The sequence below is a fragment of the Tauraco erythrolophus genome, chromosome 7 (genome assembly GCF_009769465.1).
Source record: "Tauraco erythrolophus isolate bTauEry1 chromosome 7, bTauEry1.pri, whole genome shotgun sequence".
NCBI lineage: Eukaryota > Metazoa > Chordata > Aves > Musophagiformes > Musophagidae > Tauraco > Tauraco erythrolophus.
Window position 1 is genome coordinate 43,038,935 of NC_141471.1, and position 23,677 is coordinate 43,062,611.

Genomic DNA, 23,677 nt, shown 5'->3' on the forward strand with positions numbered 1-23,677 from the left:
GCATTAAAGGGATGTTTTCATCCGTGTGTATACAACCGCCCCCAGCAACCCCAAACGAAAACCTAAACAAAAACCCAACCCCGCCTCAAGAACAGAAGAGAACGAAAGAAGGAGAACAAACAGAGGTGAGAAGAGCCAGGCAACGGGATGAAATGACAGCCAGTAGTGCCACGGGGGTGCGGAGAACCACTCCAGTCTCTCTAATCCTCAAATACTTCCAGGAACAATGGAGGGAAGAGTTCTGTGGGGCATTCCACCTTCATGTGCAGGAAACGGCTGGCATGGCAGGCTCCGATCATTCGCAGGTCTGTCACTTTCATCAGCAGTTTTGGCCAAAAGTGTGCAACATGGTGTTTTCTGTAATTAATGTAGTGTTCGAATGCCAGCAGGAAACCCTCTTGACACTTTTCTATCCTCTCGACACAAACAAGGCCTGGGCGATCTGTAGATAGAAAGAAGCAGAATTATTGCTCTTATTAATTTACTTAAAAAAATTCCTGATCATAAATCAGGAAAAATAAGACGATTCTGTTGTTAAGAGAGGAAGGATGAAAACAGAGGATATCTGGCTCTGCCACAAACAACTACTTTGACCCTGGACACCTCACGTATCAGTACTATCCCTAATAAAACACGGAGACAATCCTTTCCTTTCCAAATCCTGCCCGCTTTGCCCACTTAGAGTATAGCTGTTTGGAAAGTGTTTCCTTACAGTGACTAGAGCAACAGATCCCTGATCTCAGCTAAGGCTTCTATCTGTATCTTACTGTGAAACAACTAATAAAGAAAAAAAATATTTCCTTGTCGGATATCTAAATTACAGTCCTTTCCCACCTGTTTTCCTACAGTCTGACCAAGGCTTTGCTCAAGCTTTGATCCACAGGTGAGCTGCAAAGGAAACTTATGGAGCACCGAGGAACAAAGGTCAAAGGTTTGGCCGATTGTCTCAACCTGCACCCAGACGAGTGCTGGGAAAGCTCCTTTCACAAGTCACTCTTCAGGCGACACTTCTGGGAAAGCAGGTCCTCTGAACTGCGTTCTAAAACCCCTACTCATGTGTCATTGTATAGGAAACTAAAAAGAAATAAAAATGTTTTGACTGGGAAGGTCAAGTGCTGTGTTTTGTGATTAACATGGAAACCTTTCCGTCTCAGAGGCTGTTAATGCCTGTAAATCACTGTCTGTGTATTGTTATGTGGTGCCCAAACTTCAAAGTGGCCTTAAACCAAAATCTTGCCACATCTGCCACTGCCCAAGAATGGAATTTCCTCTTTGGGCTGGCACAGTCAGTGGAAGCATATTTGAAAACATACTCTATCTGAGAAGGGAAAAAAAACCCTTTGGAAATCATATGGAACGGTCTGTGCTGCTTTTGTATGATGCCACCAATAGACCAGTTGCAAATGGTCCCAGTGTGGGACACAGCAGAGCTCTCAAACGCCCGTTAGCAAGCAGCGGTGCCGTTAAGGAGGAAAAAAACCACAGCAGCAGGTCAAACTAAGCACATGAGACTGATGGAAATGTGTATGAACCATACTTCCTGCCCAGTACGTCACAGTACCTAGGGGACGAGGGAACTTACTGTAAGGACAAATGTTGCTAAATTATCAGTTTTTCATTCAAGGCAAATTGGCTCAGAATTGGATCTGATTTCCTTCTGATGATCATCCCTGCCTCCTCCCTGAATAATAAACTGAGCGAGGTGTGTTACCAAAGCCACTTTTATGCCCATCTCTCTCACCAATCTAGCTCTAAGCTGCACTGGGATTTTGAAAGAGAATTTCTCCCACATTATTCTAGCCAGCACCACAAGATGTAACATACCCTATTTCTTTTAAAAAGAGGCTTGTGACAAAGATTAGACAGTTTCAAAATGGCTGGGGTCCCAACATATTTCTGTTCTCACCTGATGACATGAGCAGAACAGCCTGAAGAAGGGCAACCTCGGTGTCATCCAAGTTAAATGAAGAAAGAGACATGCCCAGGTCAAAAATGGCATCCGATACTACACCAAGACCCCCATTTTTCAGCTGGCCCCTTGTCACCGCCATCTCCCCATTCAGTGTTAAAGTCTCACTCTCGGGGTCATAGCGAACTGCTGCTCGGAGGGACATGATCTCCATACAGCAGCCTTTCAGAAGGATGATCTGGTCTTCACATGGCAGCTGCAGAAATTATAAATGGTAAAGAAAAAGATGTATTTTTCAAACTGAGTTGGTTTTATAACCACAATAAATCCACGAGCATGACTTTCACACGCCAGGACACTACCTTGCATAATGCAGCTACCATCCAAACACGCTGCTGACCGACTAGTTCCAGTGCACTGCAGAAATCTCCAAGACTCGCACTCCTGCTTCCAGAAACTGCCTGCAAGTTAACATCCCCACGCACCCTTAGGAAATCTAGTGATGACACAGCTGTAGGCAAGCGGTCCTGGGCAAGATACTCAAAGCAAACCAAGCTGGTTAAGATGCTGAGGTGAAGTGACCCAACTTGCAGAAGTGCTGCTCTTCGTGGAACTGCTCAGTTTGTGGGAGCATGATAAAATTAAGCCAAATAAACCTTGAAAACATAGCTTTCTATTCTGCAGGACATTTCATGAAATGTGAAGGGTGAAGCAGACCTGTCAGGTGCCAGGTTGATGGTAACATATACTATTGGTTTTGTCTCCCATCTAGGGTGGATCTAACTGAGATGGCTGAAGAGGACACTGTTCTTTATGTTTTCATATGTAATTCAATGATAGCAAAACCCACTAAGACTATTTTGAGACTGTCACTAAAAGAACAGCAAAGGGTCATGTATATGAAAAAACTACTAATTTCTACTTGGATTGAAAGGAGGCAAAACCCCATCAATTTCTGATTCATATAAAGTGATTGTTTATAGTTACCTGATTTGCAATTCAAGATGAAAAAAAAACAACCACCAACTACAGGTTTACGTGGCAACTGTGTACTCACAAAGCAAATACATTGATTTGGTGTAACGTTATGTAGAGTGGATGTCAGACAGCTGCCTAACGCGAGTGGAAAGCAGTTGCCTGCTAGAGAAGAGTTTGAAGCACAAAGCCAGCCCCAGTCAGAACATGGAGTTGAATCATGCAGCTATTTTTCCAGCAGTGCCAACTTCAGGTGTAAAGTGTTTGATACACAAGAAAAATGACTCATCCTGTTCGGGGCAAATCACTTTCTCTGTGGATCACACTCAGCTCAGCAGCAGTGTGGGGAAGGCTGCCGAGGCACAGTGGCAGTCTTGCTACCCAATGACACCACCACTGTTTGGCTGCTGAGACTGCAGTAGGGAAAGAAACAGAGTAAGAAATCAAAAAAGATAAAAATGAAAATGAAAATAAAAATAAAAATAAAATAAAAATAGGGGAGAGGGGAGAGGTGAGAAAGAGACGTGTGAGTGCAACACAAAGAGATATTGGAATAGGGAACTGCAGGAAAAAAAAGGGACATGAAAGAAAGGAAGGGAGAAGAAAAGAGGAATGAAGAAAAAATGACTAAGGCGAAGGAAGAATGGTGGAATGGAAACAGATGGATAACAGTAGGGAAGATACTTCATGATGCTTCAGCTGTTTTATTAGTGAGCCATTAAACCAATGAGAATTTCTCTTGCTACTTCAACCTTCTTAAAACTTTATGGTAGTGCTGATCTGACTATACTCGTTCTTCACCTGCTTTCCTAATTCTGAAGGATAAATGGGACACCTGTTTCACAGATGCCAAGCCTCAGGTCTTATCTCCCAGTAGCAGCAGTTACTAAAGACAGAGGGCTTGAAAGCCAATTCTGCTCCCACTACACAGGTTTCAATGCTACCCACGCACATCACTCAGGAGTGGGGTCAACAAATGTGACTGATTATCTGCCATATGTTTTCCTTTCCTTCTCTCTCTGCAAGCAGAAAAAGCGAAAGGAAGGAACTTGAGCTGCTCATCTCTGCAGGACATACTCACAGCCAACACGTGTAATGCAGCACCATGGAACTGTGCTGAGCTGATTGCCTAGAAGGGTATTTACACAGCTTCACCCAACGTGGAACCACTGATGCCTGTGACACTCAAACTCACATCAAATTGCTTAAATGCTCCTCAGTCTTCATCTTCTAAGCAGAAGGAAATGCAAGAAGGAAACAACAGCAGAAATGCTGAGAAGTAAATGGAATTTTATACTTCGATTACTCAGGGATTAGATTCTCGCTTTGAGGCACGGGCCAACGGATGCACACAAACTAAGCTCAGCACTCTTAGTGCTTTGCTGGCTTGCACATGTGTCCAAAGAAGAGAGAAAGAAGGAAAAGTAGCCATGAATGTATAAGTGGCCATGGATGTTCCTTGCCATGCCTCTCCTTTGTAGAGATTTACTACACTCTCAGCCTGAGCCCCTGTGGAAATCAAAAACTGAGATAGTGTCTCACTGCAGCTCCTATGAGAGAAAGGAGGGCTTTTTCTCATAAACAAATCCACAGCCCACACAGTGTTGCTTCTAAGAAAAAGATAAGGGTTAAAAACCATAAATGAAATAAAGTTAACAGGACGGTGACCCCTCAAAAAGGAGGAGACATTTGTCATTTTCTTTATGCTACAGTAAGAGCTATATGACAGCTCGGAGGACAGCTATCCTATTCCTTCGCATTTACACGGAGTTGTCCCTCACTCTGCCATCACACCTTTCTGTATAGAGGTGTCAGGTTTACGCAGTGGCTCAGCTGTAAACAAAGCCTGTCCTAGCTGAGCTGCATAACCTACAGAGGTCTTGCCCAACAACGCCTCGACTTCATCTACGCTTCTTGCCCAGCTCTGACACAAGTGGGCCCACGGTAGCCAGAAGGGGTAGGAGATGTCAGATGGGCACTGCACTGTGTGTGACTGGCAAAGCTTTCCAAATTAAAAAACTACCTTGGTATGTCACTGCAACTTCCCACCAACAAACGCCAAAACAGAGGAGACAGATTCCCTCAGACATTGAATGCTGCAGGGGCCTCTTGATCTACGGACACATTCCTTGTATTTTAAAATCTTCATGCTTGGCCACTATTTCATGCTTTCTTGGCTGAGGGAGCCAATGCTGAGGTCAGCCAAGGAGAGCTATTTACACTATGCCAACTATTGATATTTACCTCTCCTTGTTCTGTAGGTGCCAGAGGACATAAATAGCTCTCCTTGACTGACCTTAAAGAAAAGCTGCCAGCCACAGAAGAGTAAAATTCTATGGCTGCCTTAAACTTCCTTCCTGATTGACATTTAGTTATTAGGAAGAAACACTGTTCCCGAGATAGGGAGCCTGATGACCATTGTCACTCCCATTTCGAATGTCATTCACTTGGCATTTAGCCAGCAGAGTCAAATGCTGCTCTGCAGCATGGGTGAGCAGGCAGGCATCCTTCCACGGCTGGACTGGGGCTATTTTCATACTAAAACTCCCATGGTTGTGGATTCTAAGGGACTCACAAGACTTAAAATTATTATTAGGGCTGAAATATTATTTCAGTATGCAGTTCTGACAATATTTTTTAAGTTAGGAAAAAAATATCATCAGCCATTGCATCTGGTCCTTCAATAAAAATGATACTGCAGTATAAATGAGATCAACCTAGAGCGTCTGTACTCCTAATGTGCAAGCAAGTCTATCGGAGTCTATTTACTGCATATTTTACATGTGAGTATCGACCTGGAATGACAATCCGTTACTTTTACAGGCTCTTTTATGAACAATCTCCCCATTCAGGAAAAGCATGCCTAGGGAACACAATGAGGCAAGTGCCTTTCCTGGACAGGGATGTTTCCTGAATTTGAAGAATTTGTTACTGTGTAGATCCAATTCCCCAAAACTGTACCTGCCAAAGAGCTAAAAAGCAGAGGGAACTGTGTGATGGAAGATCTGATTAAACACATCAAAAACGCTTCTAGACAGTCTCTTTTTGCTCATTTGCTTTGTTCAAGGCCACTTCTAAAGACACATTTGAGTCCCTAATGAACCATGATGACTTCTAGATGAACAAAATCAGGATTCAGTAATCACAGGAAAAAGAAAACTCAGGAAAATTCAGATTATTCTAGTCCCATCTATTTTGAGTCTCTTAATTTTTCTCATTTTAAACATAGTGAATTTTTTTACTTCCATGCCAGCAGTATTTCAAATAGTTTTAACAATAGGCATATAAATGAGGAGTGCAAGGAAGTCTTCTTACCTCACAAAACATAGGCAACTTTTTGGCAAAATCCACCACTCTTGTAATCGCTGGTGTGATAATTTTTGTAAACTGGCTGAAGGCTTCTAAATCCACTTTCCCACCTTCTGGGGCATTAACTATTGGTGCCTGCCCAATATCTTCTGGCTAAGGATATAAACAAAGATATTTAAAGGAACAATCTATCTTACAGCAAGTATTTCATACTCTTAAATTAAAAGTCCTGCTTGGCTACAGAAGATATGCTAAAATAAAAAAATAACACTATTCACTTTATAAGTAATGTCCATTACACCACAAAAAGCAAATTTGTTTGTAAGGCATTTGTGAAAGAGGTGACTGCACAGAGGAATGGGTGATGGGCATGCTGCTACCCATCCTGTGTGGGCAGCTGCATTTTTGTGCACATGCAGCTCCTTCCCTGTGCCTGTATCTGAATATTTTGTGGGTGCAGCATATGCATTTTTTGCTTAAAAATATAGGCATGTTCTTGTTTCTTACAGGTGCTGAGAACTCTCAAGCTTCTCTAAAAGTGAAGAGAGCTGAGGTGACTTGTTGCCCACGAGAAGATGCTCAGAGCTTTGCAGAATTGAGCTCTTTCATCTACTCAAAGTTCTGAAATCCTCCCCAGAACAGATTGCTTGGTATCACAGAGCTCCAGGCAACTGCCAAGACCTGTTCCTAAAACTACGGTAAAACAACTGATGACTAAGAATGGGCTAATGCAAAGCTAGTCTGGATAAAGTGACTAAAATTTGAACTCGTCTGGGTGAAATTTTGGTCGAAAATCACCTTCTGCTTGACTTAGGCCAAGGTTTCTTCAAAAGAGAAAAAAATCATGTTTTGAGAATTTCAATCGGAATATACAATGAAATAGATCCAAGTAGAATCTGAGATGAATATGTTTTTTTTTTTATTCCAGCTTCACTTCAAGTTGTTCACCTAATTTTATGAGAGCTCGTCAATGTTACTGTGTATTTTAAAAACAGGCATATGAAAGCAGTTCTATTAGCTAAGTGTGGCATTGTAGTTGTAAAAGGTCTGCCAACCACCATGCAGAGGTTATATTTTGTTCACACTGGAGAGTCAAAAACCAGATAAAACCGAGTGAAGGCGGCCTTTAAGACTGATGGACTTAATGACATTTATATAAGGGCATTTAAACAGGGCAGGTGCTGAAAGTGCTGTCTATAATAAAAACTTGTGCTTGGCAGTTTTTTAAAGCAACACATCACAAAAGATCCTTCCACAGCTCTGCCACCAATCTGAATCCAAATCTAGCTTATTTCAAGAAAAAACTCAGCAATGTGTTAATAAAGCAAGCACCAATTGTAAAGGAACAATGAAAAGGACTGGGCTCAATTATCTGATGGTTCCTACTAAAAAACTCACATAATCTCAGTTCTAGGCTCCCTCCCTCCCTGAATCTTGGGAAATTAAACCACATTCTCTATGTGCTAATGATAAACAACCTTCGTCACTTCCAAGCAAGATGACCAAATGCTTAAAACCATGCAGAACATTGTTAGGGAGAAAGAGAGAATACAGTATTTTGCTAGGAAAGTCAAAAGAAGCCAGGATCGCTAGCTAAAGCTAACACGTTCCAGAAGGGCATGCAACTGGACAGCCCTTTCCACCTAACTCACTTCAGTAGGAAAAGAAGTCCAGACCTCAAAGGAACTCCTGCTGTGGAAGAACCAGCCTCAGCTGCCTCAGGACTGACCCACAGCTCCTGGGGTGTGCAGGCAGCTCCTCTTGCTCTTCAACAGTGGCAGGGGCTTTCAAAGCCCTTCACCTGGGGCTGGAAGGCTATCCCAGACTTCTCCTTCTGTGCTCACTGCAAGGCATCAGTGAGCTCCCTTCGTTTGCCTTGAAACCACTGGGCTTCAGCATGGGAGCATTGTAAAGAACCAGGAGGCCCTGCAGCAAGGGCTGCACCCAGAGCAGTTTGGCCCAGCCTAGGAACCAGCTGTGGAAGTCACAGTTGGTTTCTGAACTGCTCATTACGCTGCCACCCCTGCCTCTGCTCCATCTCTCCTCTCTCCCATCAGTACATCACCTCATGCCCTGCCTCTGGGCACTCTTTGTTGAAGGCTCCCCCTCTGCTGTGACTGTCTCCAGAGCCTGAAGTCTCCCAACGACCAGGTTTTATGTGTCCCAGTCCCTACCAGCTTTCTGCCCATGTCCTCATTCCCAGCCCTAACCTCAAGCCCCCCATGCTATATCCTAAACCAGGTGATACTCAAAGAACAGCACTCCTGTCTAAACAACTAAAGGCACTACTGCAGCTGCTTCTTGGTCTGCTAAAAGCAGGGCGGCAAACCTGGCTGCACAGCACCACTGGAAAGTGCTCTGCTGCTTCTCACCAGTGATCACGGGCTGTGGTTTCCCAACCACACACTGCTATGAACATGCAGCCATTCATATAGAAATTTAGACAGTGCCACTGGAATTAACAAAACATTATAAAAGGGATCAGCTAGTTTGCATATATAACTTCTCTTAGCAATCTAACAGTGGGTTGAGATTCCCATGGTGAATTAGGCAGCAGAAGCCTAGGCTTGAAAAAAAATGAATGTTGTTTATCTGATTTGGTATACATAGACTGTTAAAGACCCCCGTGTATTCCTGACATGCAGTCTATAATCCCTCTTTTGTGCTTTTGTATTCTGCACTTATTTCCTTTAAAAATCGATTTAGAAAAATCACATAAATCCTTTTCTAAGGCTGAGCATCACAAATCACCATTTATTTTCTGATCTTTGGTTACAGGATGAAAAATTAAGTCATTGTGTAGTCTGCAATCTCAACACTATAGTGTATGTATCATCCTGCTTTCATCAAAATTCATTTTTTCTTTATCGAATTCATTTTAACTAATGAGTTCACTTTGGAACAAGGAAGTAAAAAACACAAGTTATTAATATAAAATACCAGCTTTCACCTAAAACTTTACATTGTTCACACTTACAATAGGTTGTATGCTAGTCCCTAATACAGACAACTATCCTTAGATATAATATATAAAAAAAGATATGGTACGCATTATAGACTGCTACTCCTGTTGATCAGGAGCGAAATAATACGTTTACTTTTTCTGATCATAGCACATTAAAAGTATCCAGCTGGGTAAGCCTTAACTCAGCAATATGTCGTTTATCTTTTGAAATACATGGTCTGATCAAACACTGAGCTTCAGGCAAGAATAAGCAAGTAGTAATTATAAAAATGATGCATATTTCATATATGTCAATACACTGGCAGACAGATCCTCTTTGGGGTTGCAATTTTGGGAATTGTAACCTGGCTCCAAGAGCAGTGTTAAAGGCTACAGTCCTTACCAGAAATTTCCTTTTCTGCTTCCAGTGGCTTCCTTGTGCATTGGTGGCCACATGTGCTTCAGTAACAATTTTGATGAGCTCCCACTCCTCATCCGTTGGCTCTGGTTTGTGCCCGATTGTTTTCTGCAGCTCTTCTCGACGTCTCTTCTCTCGATTTTCTTCTATCAGCTTCCTCTTTGCCAACCGCTTGCTATCATCCAACACCACTAGCAGGGGGAAAAGCATATAAAAATGTCAGGAAGTTTTTTAAGGTTGACTAAACTTTGGTATTTTCTATGCCTGAGGTACTAATTAATTACAAATGTCTTAACTAATCAGTTAAGAAGTACTTTGGTAACACCCACAGTTGATGCAGTTCTCATTTCTCTCCCCAAATCCCATTTTCTCAGAAGCCTGGATTGCAAAGAACAACTTACCCTTCTGGCAACAGTGGCTTATTCCACCAATAAAACGAATACATAAAAGATTTATGATGACTCAGAAAAAACACTCCTCTAACAGACTTGGAGTAGTCCATGTTGGCAAAGATGCACTTTTGTTTTCTTTAAAGTAGTATCAGCACGCTCACTGCTCTGAATTGTGTAGAATGTGTTCTTGTAAGTCGGCAGAAGGTAACGTGTATTTAAGAAAGTGGGAGTAGTTATTCACAGGATGCTCAACTACCTGTTGACACGCTCAGAAACAATCTGCCTTTGGCTCTTTCCATAAGTCCTACAAATGGCACGACTCTGTAGCGTTCTCCTAGAGTCCCGCTATTTCCTGTGATGCTAGACCCACAGGGCCCTTGTCTGCACATCTCTGACCACCACAGAAAGTTTTATCCTGTTTTCCACACAAATGTGAGTAGGCCATTTAAACAGACTGGCCTGCTTTAGCTGAGGAGGACCATTCTGATCCACAACTGGTGGCAGGCAGGTAGGAGCACTGAAAGCCCTGCTTACAGGCTTCTGTTCACACATTTCAACTCAGAGGTGAGAGAAAGCCTTCTCGAGTTGGGGAATAGATTTAGATTAGACCTAAGGAGGAAATTCTTCACTCTGAGGGTGGTGAGGCACTGGAACAGGTTTCCCAGAGAAGTTGTGGCTGCCCCATCCCTGGAAGTGTTCAAGGCCAGGCTGGATGGTGCTTTGAGCAACCTGATCTAGTGGAAGGCCCATGGCAGAGGGGTTGGAACTGGATGACCTTTAAGGTCCCTTTCTAATCAAACCATTCTATGACTCCATGATAGGTGGTCTGTCTGCCGTGCTCAGTGACAGCTCCTTTGGCGCGTACGTAGGTGCAGCCCATCAAGGCTGCATCAGCTCTATGGCATTGGTATCTGCTGGTCAGACTAAGACTCAGAGAAACTTCTCACTCTCTACAGCCACTACCTGGCTGATGCTCACCACTGCCTGCTGCATCACACTGGGCTGGGTGAGAGCTGGTGACCCAGAGTTACGCAACTCCTCTCCTCAAGGTCTACCTGGCTGAAATGAAATCGTGTCATTTCTTCTATTTCCCTCTAGACAGAAGACGGTGTTACGCATTACGTTACCAATGAAAAACACCAAGTTAGAATATTTTTCTGTTGTTTATTGGGCCTGTTTTCCTGTCAGTTCTTCTGCAGAGGATTATGCTGGCAACAACCATTAACATTAAAGCACAGGGGGATTTATGTGACTTCCTCCCATTTGCACTAATTGATGTTATCAGTGTAAATCCCTGTGCAATGGTAGGAAAAGAAGACCACTAAGGGTTAATCTTGCTGCCATATGTTCTAGTTCTTTAGAATGAGAGTCGAATTCTTTGCAGTAGATAACTTCTTCAGGGCTAAAAATAAAACAAACAACTGCAGGATGACTCATACAACGACATTCAATTTCACATACTCCAGAATTTTCTAAACAAGATGTTTTTTTTTCAAGCAGTGTCCATCCAGATGCATTTATCCCTTCTCTCCTCTGAAGAGTGAACATTCCTACTGTTACTCAGCCTGGTAAGGCCAGAAGAAGGTGCAGTCTGGTGAAGGATAAACAAAAAATTACAGCCCTATGAAAGCGGTTTGATGCAAGGAGCATAATTCCCCAGTACAAATTATTAAAACCAAAAAAGTACGGGCAGTTCTGCTCTACTTTAACAATCTTTATGAATCAACATACTTTAAGCAAAAAACACATTAAAAAAAGAGAAAAGAAACAGAAAAATATACTTACAATCTGTTGCCATGCCAACAAAGATACATTTTTTGAAGCGACATTCTTGGCATTGATTTCTTGTTACTTTGTCTATCACACATTTTCCTTCATATTTACAGGAATAGGTTGGATGGAGGTTTTTCTGAATGGTTCTTCTAAAAAAACCCTAAGTGCAATAAAAAAATACATTGGAAAGCATTAGCATTGTGCAATTTTGTCAGACTAGGAGACACTTTGGTTTAGTAGGAATATACCTAAGGATGCAAGGTAATATACTTTTTCTACAAAACTCTCAAAGAGGAAAAGAACAAACAAGTTTTATAGTGTATGGTATTTATTTTCTGAGTTTCACAGAACATTTCCTGCCTAAAAATTAAAAAATACAGATATCTTACATAAGTAAAGGCATAAGGAATGCTGTCTTGAGGGACAAATACTGTCTACATGTCTTCTCAAAGTCTTTATGTTTCTGTGTGTTAAATGTTTTTGTATTTGAACTACAGAGTTTATTTTGAACCTCCTTCTAAATTACATCATCATTTTGAGGGATAATAAGAAGCATATACATACTTTCAACTAAAGGATAGCTTCTGCAAACAGTAAGAATGGTGGAGTGTATGTGCTACTAAAGGATTAAAACCAAACAGTTCTAACATCTTCTTTCCATCAAAGCCAAATAACAGCCAAACAACCACCAATCAACTGACCAAATCTGGGCAAGACTAAGAATTCTGCAAACACAACTTACCCAATCTTTGAGTTTGGTTCTAAATAATGGATCCATAATTTTAAAATTATCTGTATTTCTAAGAAGATTAATTAATTTGTATTTACCACAGACCTCTGTATTAAAAAAAAATCACCAAAAAAGATTTCTCTCTATATAAATCTATTATATATATCTAAATATATATTTAGATTGCAAAGCTAAGCTCATGCAAGCTAATGTAGCTCCACTGAATTGGCTGATTTATACGCCCCACAGACCCTGGCCTTAGGTAAAGAAAGCAGATACAACTTATCTCTGAACCTTATGGACCTAATCTTGATATTAATTTTAACATGACTTTTCTCACTGACTGCTGCAAGAGCTGGATGAACTTCCCAAGACTACAGTAATAAGACAAGATAGGCTGTAAAGGAAGAAATTTAGACTTCACTCTAATTTCAAGTTTCACCATTAAAGCTGTCTACATTTAGCAGCGCAGCTTGGGACCACCTTCACATAGAGACCACACTGAGACCCCGGTCCTGTTTGACTGAGACCACAATAAATGGCTTTGGTTTCAGTGAAAACAATGGCAAAACTCAAGTGAGATGAGATTTTTACCTAATGAATAGACGCTTCAGCTGGGATGTAATTTAATGAATAGTGTCTTCACTTCACTAGGCAAAAGGTCTGTTTTTAATCATGTTAAATAACACCCAGTAAAATCTTATAGCAGTGTGTAATTTCTTTTAACACAGAATGTTGAATTAAGATGTACGAATAAGTCTGTATTTGAGCTAGAGCTCCTAACTCCTGTGAAGAAAATAAAGAGCCTTGTCCTCATTAGAGTTTTACTTAAAAGATCCAGCTTGACCTAAGAGCACAACTCTTTCTTCCTTAATAACAAAAAGCCTGAAATCTCAATTAAACTGAGTTGCATAAAACACATGTGTGAGCCTTTGCAAGACTGGGACCTGTTGGGTTGAGCAAAAATTCAGTAAATCAGAGGCAAGATGTCCTTATGTGGGGTTTGGATCAGGTCTCAAATTCTCATCTACCCAACAACTGGATGTGGATCCACTCTCAACCTCCCATCAAATTTCTAGAGAAACAACCTGCCCCTCTTCTCCCTGATGAGCAAAGATGGCTCTGGATATCCAGGGGCACGGGGTAACCTCTAGTTATGGCAAAAGATGGAAAAATCTCTTATGAATCCCAGAAAGTGGTACTGGACTTCTGCTTTCCAAATCTTACATGGGTCTTAGTGTAGATCTAGCTTTACAGTGGCAAGGCTCTCTTTTCACTGCTGGTGTTGTGACCAGCACATTTCATCTTTCCATTTCTCTGCATTTCTCAGAAACAGTTTGCAAAAAACCTCTTTGATCATCTCTAGATACAATGCAATAAAGAAGCTGGTCTCTATATTTGTCCAAACACTTCATCACAGAGGTCTTATTTTCATCAATAAAAGAAAGCATATTTTATTGTAAGGCAACTACTCTTTTCTAAATTCCTTTACTGTGCACTTATATAGCAATAGACGCAATGGGTACAGTCTGGAGAAACATTTCAGTGACGTCAGAACTCCCTGTTGATTTATTTGTGTTTAAATTCCTTACAATTTACTCTTCAGAAATCATGTGTGAAGACGCTTTGTTCATGAAAGCACTTGCCAAAGCAAATTTGGCAAAACAGCCCTGATTAATGCTGTTATAAAGTTAAAGAGATTTTGAGTGGAAGTAACTAGTAAATGTCAAATCCATTAAGAATTGATTACAAAAAACTTTGCTGATAAATCATACAACTTGAAACATGTATGCAGAACCTCCAAGGCATGGGCTGAAACTGTCCACACAAAAAACCCCATCTTGTATAATGAATACACTTGCAAGAAGAAAAGTAAAACAAAACTGTCTGTTTGTAAGCCAACTCTAAGTAGGAGAAAGAAATGAATCACTTTTTGCAAATTGCTAGCTCAGTTCCTTGTGCACATAAGCATTATTTCAAATTGTACATCAGACAGAAGAACTGCATCTGAAGATAAAAGTAGATTTTGTATGTTGTATCTTTAAAATAGCTAGTAGGCATAAAAAGAGATACTTCAGTTGGAGTAACAAAAACCTTAGTAGGAAAGCTGTCGAGAAATACAGCTGTTCAGATGGGAGCAAAAGATATTTCAAAACGCCACAGTGTCACTTACTTCTTCATATATCTGAATTAAGTCATATTTATACATTTTACGTATTGTTATCATCTGGTATAGAGGATGCTAATGTGTAAGAATTACTTGTTCAGTTTCATTTTTTTTCAGATATAAATACTTTTTCATACGTATTATGTATGTATGTGCATAAAATCATTACGAATATTACCACAAAGCTGCTATACATAGGATATCTAAGTCTTTGTGCATTTCCTAAATGTAACTTAGGGCAATGCTGTACAACTGAAGGAACTACTTCAACACAAGAGTTACTGTGATGTGGAGCTCTAAAACCAATCCAAACCCAAAATCTCAGATCCAAATATTCCAGACTTCGGGGATGAACAGAATACGACTATTGTGGCTTAGTCCTATGATGCTAGTCCATGACATGTGTGGTTCCATTTGTTTAGAAAAACATAATAATTTTTTATTTTCTGCAGGAAAGAATAGCTTTCTTACAGGATCTCAAGCTATTCAGGCAAATTTATGGCAGTAAAATAATGTAAAATGTGCCTGATCGTGTTACTATTTTTTTTTTAATTTATTTACTTGCCCAAAGCAATCTCTTTTTTACTTTTGCATGTAGCTTTGGAGATGCAATTTAGGGCTCAAAGCACATGTCAATATGCTTGACAAGAAGTCAAAACCTTTTTGAAATTGTTTTAACTAGGTGCCAATGCTTCCCAAAGTGATGGATGTTACTGTTGTATGAGCATGCGGAAGAGATTTTGGTTCTTGCTTCTTCACAACGACGATGAAGAAGCACTGGAACACTGTTAATCGCTACAGACTCTTCATGGCCATAGGTAGAAATCTCAGCTGTTGTATAAACAGCTTCACTGGAGTTGCTGAGAGTATGTTGATGTACACCAGCGGAGAACACGGTCAAAGAAACATTAAAAAATGGAAACGAAAAAGGTAACAGCTAAATACTAACAACAAAAATCTAAATTTCTCATTTTCTTTTCAGAAGTAAACACTGCAAAAATCAACTATATTCCTTATGCATATGAAGAGCAGCGGCATAGCCAGATACGGCTTATCGTCAGGACTGGATGTTCTTATTCGCTTCTAATCTGTCTTTGTTTTATTTGACAGCACAGTTCAGGAAGTCTGTAAAATGGAGGAGCTGGAAAGCTATTTCTCATTCCCACTTTCCCACTGTGCCACTTACCTTGCAACCTTCGCAAGTGATGCAGCGATAATGATATCCGGTGGCTTTGTCCCCGCATACTACACATAGCTCATCCTTGTCTAAGTAACTGGGTATATACCCTGTAAAGAAAAAGAGGATGTGGCATGTAAACTCGATGTAAAATGATATGATACAGTTGATATAAAAATATTGTATGAAAACCCACTTGTTTATCTGAACTCCCTGAATTTCCTGAACAAAAAGCTCATACTAACAATGTTACAGACTTATTTACACATAGCATATAGTATCTTCTACTTTTCACAGTTTCAGCATCTGCCGGTCAAGAGGGAAAAGATGAACATGATTGCTCTTTCCTGAGTGAAATATTACCTCAGAAAAATAAATATATTTCTTTTTACCTCAAAGGCTTTGATGTGAATAAAAAAATAACTGCGAGACATACAGTATATTCCTCTATTTCACAAAACTCCCGATACGCTCGTATACTGAAGATGAGATCCCAGGTTGCAGGGTGACTCACGGACCAGGTCGAAGGAAATATTTACTGAGACATCGTTTCTACAAAACAGCTCTGCAGGTGTGGTTAGAGAAGTACCAGCAACAGATAGCTTGAGTTGTATTGATCACAACTTACCCTGAACGTGTTCTGCAGGAACATTTAATATAGCCTGAATACGTGGGCATTCAAATATGTGTGTGTGCCTGTGCGTGCATGTGTTAGAATGACATTTTCTCTTCTGAAGTGGTTTACCAGACACCCAACAAGTGAAATCAAATACTACTGCTATGAAAAACATTGGCAATGCTTGGTTCTTTTCTCACAATGACATTTGTTTTGATAACATAAACATATTTTCAATTTGAGCAAAAGACCAAAACAATTCTGATGGCAACCAAAAAGTAATTCTAAGTTAAAGAGAACTTTGAAACACGGTAAAATACAAACCTTTCAAAATAAGTGTTCCCAAGACTCATAATTAATAGAGTTATGGTACATAACTTTCCTTCTGAAAATTCTCTTTGTAAAGATGTAACACAGATCTCAGATTCACTTTGAGGGGAGAGAAGAAAGAGCAGTTATTTGTGTAACTGCATAAGATTATTAAAGTGTAGCAGATATTTCACAGAATAGCTAAGGTTTGAAGGCACCTCTAGAGGTCATTTGGTCCAACGCCCCTGCTCCAGCAGGGACACCTAGAGCCTGTTGCCCAGGACTGTGTCCAGATGGCTTCTGAGTATCTCCAAGGACGGAAACTCCACAACCTCCCTAGGCAACCTGTGCTAGTGCTCAGTCATCCTCTCAGTGAAAAGAAAAGATTATTTTCCTGTGTTCAGATGGAACCCTATATTTCTATTTGTGCCCATTGCCTCTTTTCCTGTTACTGGGCACCACTAAGGTGAGTCTGGCTCTGTCTTCTGCCTGGGGGATCAGGTGTTTATACACATTGATAAGACTTTCCTGAGCCCTCTCTGTTCCAGGCTGAACAGTCCCAGCTCGCTCAGCCTGTTCTCATATACAACAGATGCTCCAGTTTCTTCATCTTTGTGGCCCTTTCCTGGGCTCACTCCAGTATGTCCATGTCCTTCTTCTATTGGGGAGCCCATAACTGGACCCGGCTGCTGGCTCATGTTCAACTCGACGTCCACCAGGAACCTCCAAGCACCTGCAAAGTGCTTTCCAGACAGTTGTTACCCAGTCTGTACTGCTGCGTTTATTCCTCCTCCAGTGCAGGATTTGGCATTTCCCCTAGATGAACTTCAAAAGATTCCTCTCATGCAGTTCTCCAGCCTGCCGAGGTGTCTCTGGATGGCAACACACTCATCTGGTGTACAAGCTGCTCCTCCCAGTTCTGCATCACCTGCCAACTGGCTGAGTGCAACTTACGAGTGCAATGAGGCAGAGCCCTTTGAATGTGACTGACACTATCCCTTGCCACTGGCTTGCTGAAGCCATTTGTAGCATCACACATTAGACTAGCCTCCAAGCTTGCTGTCTTTGTGCAGCCCCTGTGCCAGTAAGGCTCGGTTCAGCTCAGGGACCCTGCACAGGACAGTCACATGGAGAGCAACCAGCAACAAGACACAGGGCAGCAGAAGGCTGTTGGAGGATCCTGCCGGGGGGGTGGCTGTCAGCTTCCTGTGACTAACATGCCAGAGGGTCAGCTCAGTAACAGACCACTTAAATAAAGGCACCTTCCTAGGGCTACGCTTGCCAGAGGTTCTCCAAAAAGAAAAGCCCAAATTGGAGAGAAAAATACTAGAAATTACCCGAATTTGAAATAATTGAACTTTCTAGGAGCTGATGAGTGGATTAGGAGAAAGTAAAGAGGGCAAAAATATTTCTATGGTCTACTTTACATGTCTAGTTTGAGCACAATTATGAGAACCTCAAGTTATAGAGGGACATATATCCCTCTTAGGTAACGCTGGGAAGCAGAAGCACTCTGAAGCAATGCCCAGTGCCAATACTCCTAGTGGCATCTGAAAAGGGGAGTAGGGGAACGAGCTGAGATCTTACTGATGTATCATACCAGTCTATAGTATGGCAGAAGATCAGACTTACATTCAGGTTACATTTCTCCATGATGAACAAGTTACGCTTGGATAAAGACTGGTGGACACATGGAGCTGGTTCTGTGACCTTGAGCGAAGCGAGACAGCAGGGTTTCGACTCCAATTTACATCACTGACTCCTAATGGACATTATGCCAGTGGGGGATTAGCAGAGGCTATTATCTCCATCCTGCCCCCCTTTTGCTCACACCTGCCTCTGCACACGCAACATACACACAACATGGAGCTGATACAGGAAGCAGCAGAGTCAGCAAAGGGATGCAGAATTTTCCACTGAACATCTTGTAAAGATTAACGGCTTCATGACTTGCTGGTTACAGCTACTCACAAAATGCAGACTTAGCGTAGCATCGACTACGTCCTCTAAAATTCGGTATCCCTGATTTGCTTCCTCAAGAATTACTTCTGAATTAAATGCCTTGATATTTCATTAAGTATATAATCTGGTTAGCATTGCTCAAGTAACAGCAGCTTTGTTCTATTGGAGGAGCAGAAGACCACTTGCCTAAACCGCTTCCTTAAATATATACAGTAGCTTGCGCAGGTGACCACTGATGTCCATCTCCTTCTTGGAGTTTCATGACTTTATCCAATCCAGGATACAGTCTCCAATCTGGCAGAACAGGCAAGTCTCCTACAGGCAATCCTAGTCAGAAATTAAAAACTGCATCCTTATATCCAATCATATTTCACATTTTGCTGTATCAGAAGTGTTATGTGCCAGTTATTTAAGCCACTTAAATGTTAAATATTATGTTCACCACTTTTGCAGGATTATGCCTGTGTCACAAGGTAAGCACACTCTTTGAGCTCTTCTACTGATTCAACAGGAAATATGGATAGAAAACTCTTATCCCAAGAAATTACTGGCAATAAAAGTGTGCAATAAGTATATTTTTCTTTCTATAACAAATCTCAGAGTGATATCCACACTTTCATATATTTTTAACCCTCCTTCCAGCAGCCAATGAGGTCAGAAAGTAAGAAAATTGGACCTTCAGCAGTGTGACCTTCAGACGCAATTCAGACAAACAGACATTATGCCAAGAGGAATGAGGGGACCTACATTTAGTGCTTACAAACCCTAACGTCCACTGTAAATAATTTCAAGTAGCTGTAAATACCCAGTGTGACCTCTGTATAAATTCAATGCAATTTCATTGGTAAGACGCGCAGATAAGCAGCCTCAGTGCATTTTTGCTGCTACTCAGAGTTAGAAACAGTATCAGCAGGAGGAAATTCAACAGTCTTTTTCTAAACTTGGTACCAGCACTGAAGTGCAATGGAGATTCTTGGGGAAGCCATGGTTGGGAGCAGAGTTGTGTGCTGGACGGCTTGAGGAAGAAGCAGAGGAAAAGAATTCTCTTGCTCCTTGCAGCACTTGGGAAAACAGGGGAGAGGCAGACTAATAGGGATTTGTCTCTCACATCAGCAAGTCCTTTGGCATCTTATGTGTTTAGTAACTCTGAAGCAAAAAGAAGAATTCCTACGTGGAAGAAGCAGATTGCTGTCTGGACAGAATAACCCAAGCACTCTCTTCTGAAAGAAGCATGTCTAATGACAAATCTCATGGGAACATTGGGTAGGTTCCTATTTCTGGTGTTCATATTTCATCCTGTATTTCTCGGTCAAAACCTACTAAGTAATAGCTAAGAGGAACCATTCAAAAGCAACACCAATCTCATTGAACTGTGCAATAATAATCAACATCATCCCTTGGGCTTTCAAGCCTCTGTCTGCTGTATTCTAGCACCCTCATGGACCATCATTTGATGTGTCCTGAATGATCTGCAAAGTTAACTCTCTGTCAAGTATGACAGTTCATTTCAATACCTACCTTGGATCTTTGTTTTGAGTGGAGAACACCAATGAATGACCTTGACCTGCCATGTCTGGTGTTTCCCCTGCAGCCTAAAGTGACTCCTTTGCTCCCCAGACTCCCACCTGCCAGTCTGCCTAATCTTACTATCTTTGCAACGCTAAGTACTCAGCAGGACCACTTGCCCCTATCCTAGAAGAATACGTTGTGTAATCCATTGTAACCAATCTTGATGGTTATTTACACTATCTTTTACATTGTAACTGTAGCTTCTAGCACCTTTTGTAGAGGTATGGCAAGAAACCATTCCCCTTGATCGGAAAACGTGCAATGACTTTGCCTCCGCAGCCATGAGGACAGAACAAGATCTGCTAACCTATACAGTCATCTGAGGTACTCTGTTTCATTAATGCTGTATGCCTACACTCTCAAATTACCATTTGCTGGAATGATACCTAAAAGTAGTGTATGTGATCCTGGTCAGCGTAACAGACTGGAGAGACACGAATGAGACACTCAGTGGCTATTCTTGTTCAGTGCCCACCCACCTAGGCAAAGAAAATCCATTTAAATGAAAACAAACCCTGAAAAATGACACTTTTTTTCCCCCTCTCTGTGGCATACATTAGGAAAAAAGCCTATTTTGAGAAAAGAACCAATTTCAGTTTTGTTAAAGTATCATTGCACAGACTCTACATCTCCAGGTCTCTGTACAGACAATGTAATACTGGCTAAGGAATTAAGTCACACCTTAAAAAATTCTACGATCCAAACCGTATTTGAGTATCAAACAGGGATATGAGTGAGACTGATGCAAACAAATTATGTCAATGCACCAGATGTTCTTTCTTAGCTTGTTCCTGATCCACCGTAGGCTTATACCTTGCAAGCAGAAAAAGCCATTTTTGCTATTGCACAAGGGCATTTGTGTTTTAAGACCATTATTCAATATTTTGATTTTCACTATACACTAGCAGAGTCATGTATTGAATATATTCCCTGAAATCTTTCTTTCTCCCATCTGGTATGGCTTGCATGACTAGAGACCACTCACTAAAACAAGGAGTTTAGGACTCATCAGTAAGCTAGTATTCACTTACCAGACACTGCAATATAGAAATGAAAAAGATGAAATTAATTACTACCTTGAGAATCCCCAACTGTATTAGAATTGAAAAGAAAATTTGTACTGCTGTTCTATCGATTTCATAGTCACATTGTAACTCATTGCAAATTATAAAAAATTACAAGAACCACCTAGATATCATCCTTGATAGACTTGTGTAGAAAAAGCTTAGAGCATTTATTGGAGAAAGCACAGGGCTGTGTGAGAAAAATCACACTCCATTCTTGTTTGTGCTATGATCAATATTGATCTGAAAGGCCAGGCTGATATACTGATCCTCGTTTCCCACTTTCTTTAAATTACTCCCACTGAGAAAAATTGTTTATTTCTCCATCAATCTTGGAAGCACTGAGAATGTGGCTGAACAGATTCACACATTTCTTGTTCATTAATTGGCTTGTTTGTCCACAATTTTGATCTCTGTTGACATTCTTTGATTTATGGAATTACTAAAATTTGGCAGGAGATTCTGCAAAGATAGAATTCGGAACATTTTTTCATAGTCTCTTTCCCTTGACGGCTTTTTTCTGCATTAACCCTATTCTTTGGGCTGAGTCAGAAACCGCTGCATTAACGCATTTTGCACCAGTAACGCATTTTGCACAGATGTGCTTAAAATATTTTTGCCCAAACTGTGTTATCACTTAAACTGCTGTGATGGGTACCGTACTTGCATCCATTAACAACTACAGGTACAAAATGCACTACTGTGCAAATTACAATTTGTAAGTCTGACTCTTATCTGACTTACAAATTTTGTAATTACAAAATGTAATTTTTTTCCCCTCAAATTATTTCAATGCTTTTTAGAGACCATATCTTAGCAAGTAACTTATTTATAAATCTAAGCCTCACTGAACATCAGTTTTACAACTGATGCAAAAGCAAAGTGCGACTTAGTTCACTTTCCCATCCTTGATTTTGTTGTGGAAAGGAGCTGAAAACACTTTTTCCACTGACATTTTTATTAAAAAAGAAACAAATATAAACCCAAATGCATAATGAATTTGCTGAATAAGATGCAATCAATTTTCTGATCAGTGCTATCTCCTTAAATGGGTGGTTCAGAGGAAAAGTAATCATTTTTAAGCCCAAAACAATTGTTAACATACTGAGAGCTGTTCTGTTGCAAAGGCCAAGATGACAAATGCTCAGTGTTTTTGTAAATTCATTATATGCACACACACTCTCTGCACTGATGAGAAGGCATTTTGACATAACCTCCATTTTGCATTTTCTTAGCTATTCCAAAAGTACCCTAATGTTTTCGCACCACTGAGAACTCAGTTTGTACTAGTTCAGTCACATACTCTGGCAGTTACACAGTACGTATTCTCAGCTGCAAGTAAACTGCCTGAGAAAATATAAAGGGAAATAATAATGACAATTACAATTATAACTACAACAGTAACAACTTTCAAAGCCCTATTCTCCCACCATAACACCAAGAGCCCTCAAAAAGACGGCATTAACCTCACCTTGTATCTGGGAAGCAAGGTGAGACCCAGGGCTGAGGTGTTGGAACTGCTACAGCCTGACTCAAGAATTCCTGTCTGCAAACCCTTGGTTTTGGGCAGCAGCCTCTGGCTACTTCTGGTCTATTCCCTCAGAGCCTGAAGTTGAAGCCTAACTTAATAGACACCTGCAGGCATCTTTCATTAACTTTGTCCGGGAAACAACTGTGCAAATGGAAGAGAAAGCCAGCCCACAGCCCGCTTTTATCTTTGCCACTTTATCTATTTCCCACATTGTCCAAATGGCCAAAACACTGTGCATACACCAAACACGGGGATACTGAGGTTTCCAGACCTCTGTATGTATTTCTTTTGTAGTTTCATGACTGCACTACCTCTACCCTGTCACTGAGTACTCCTCCTCGCTGCACGGGCAGTGTGAGGAGATCCGGGGATGCTTTTCCCTATCTATCTGCTTGGCCTCTGCACAAGTGTAGGGTGGCACAGGCTCCCCCGGAGCATCATCCATCTAACGTGATGTGCTGCAAGCTCACCACAGCCAGCAGCACCATGAGAGAAGGGAAAATATTCCAGTTTAAGCTTTCTGGGACAGAGCAGGGAATAGCACCTCGTTCTCATGATGATCAGCCCTGTTCTGCTCATCAGATTTCACAACCCCATGTAGAAAACAAAGTATATCTAGTTGCCTGTCTCTACGGTAGGATCAGGTCCGAAAGGGCTTCCTTAATAAAACAGTAAGTTCTTGCATGAATATTCTGCTGCTACCTTTAAACAGCACACACTACAGCACAAAAGATAACAGAACAACAAGCAGATGCAAAGCTAAACCCACAACTCTGTCTCTTGATTTTCTGGAGTATTATTTTTTCCTTTAAAATTCCAGTCTTTCATCAAA

General features: G+C 41.0%; 1 protein-coding gene across 1 annotated transcript in view; it reads right to left on the minus strand.

Moving 5' to 3' along the window:
- Positions 1–200: 200 nt before the first annotated feature.
- THRB (thyroid hormone receptor beta) overlaps positions 201–23,677 on the minus strand; it is a 33,501-nt gene continuing 10,024 nt past the window's right edge. The window contains exons 2-7 of the mRNA XM_009979239.2: positions 15,804–15,904; positions 11,733–11,880; positions 9,541–9,746; positions 6,200–6,346; positions 1,907–2,165; positions 201–442 (exon numbers count right to left, since the gene is read on the minus strand). Of these exons, the coding sequence (XP_009977541.2) occupies positions 201–442; positions 1,907–2,165; positions 6,200–6,346; positions 9,541–9,746; positions 11,733–11,880; positions 15,804–15,904 (1,103 nt within the window). The remainder of the gene's footprint in view (positions 443–1,906; positions 2,166–6,199; positions 6,347–9,540; positions 9,747–11,732; positions 11,881–15,803; positions 15,905–23,677) is intronic.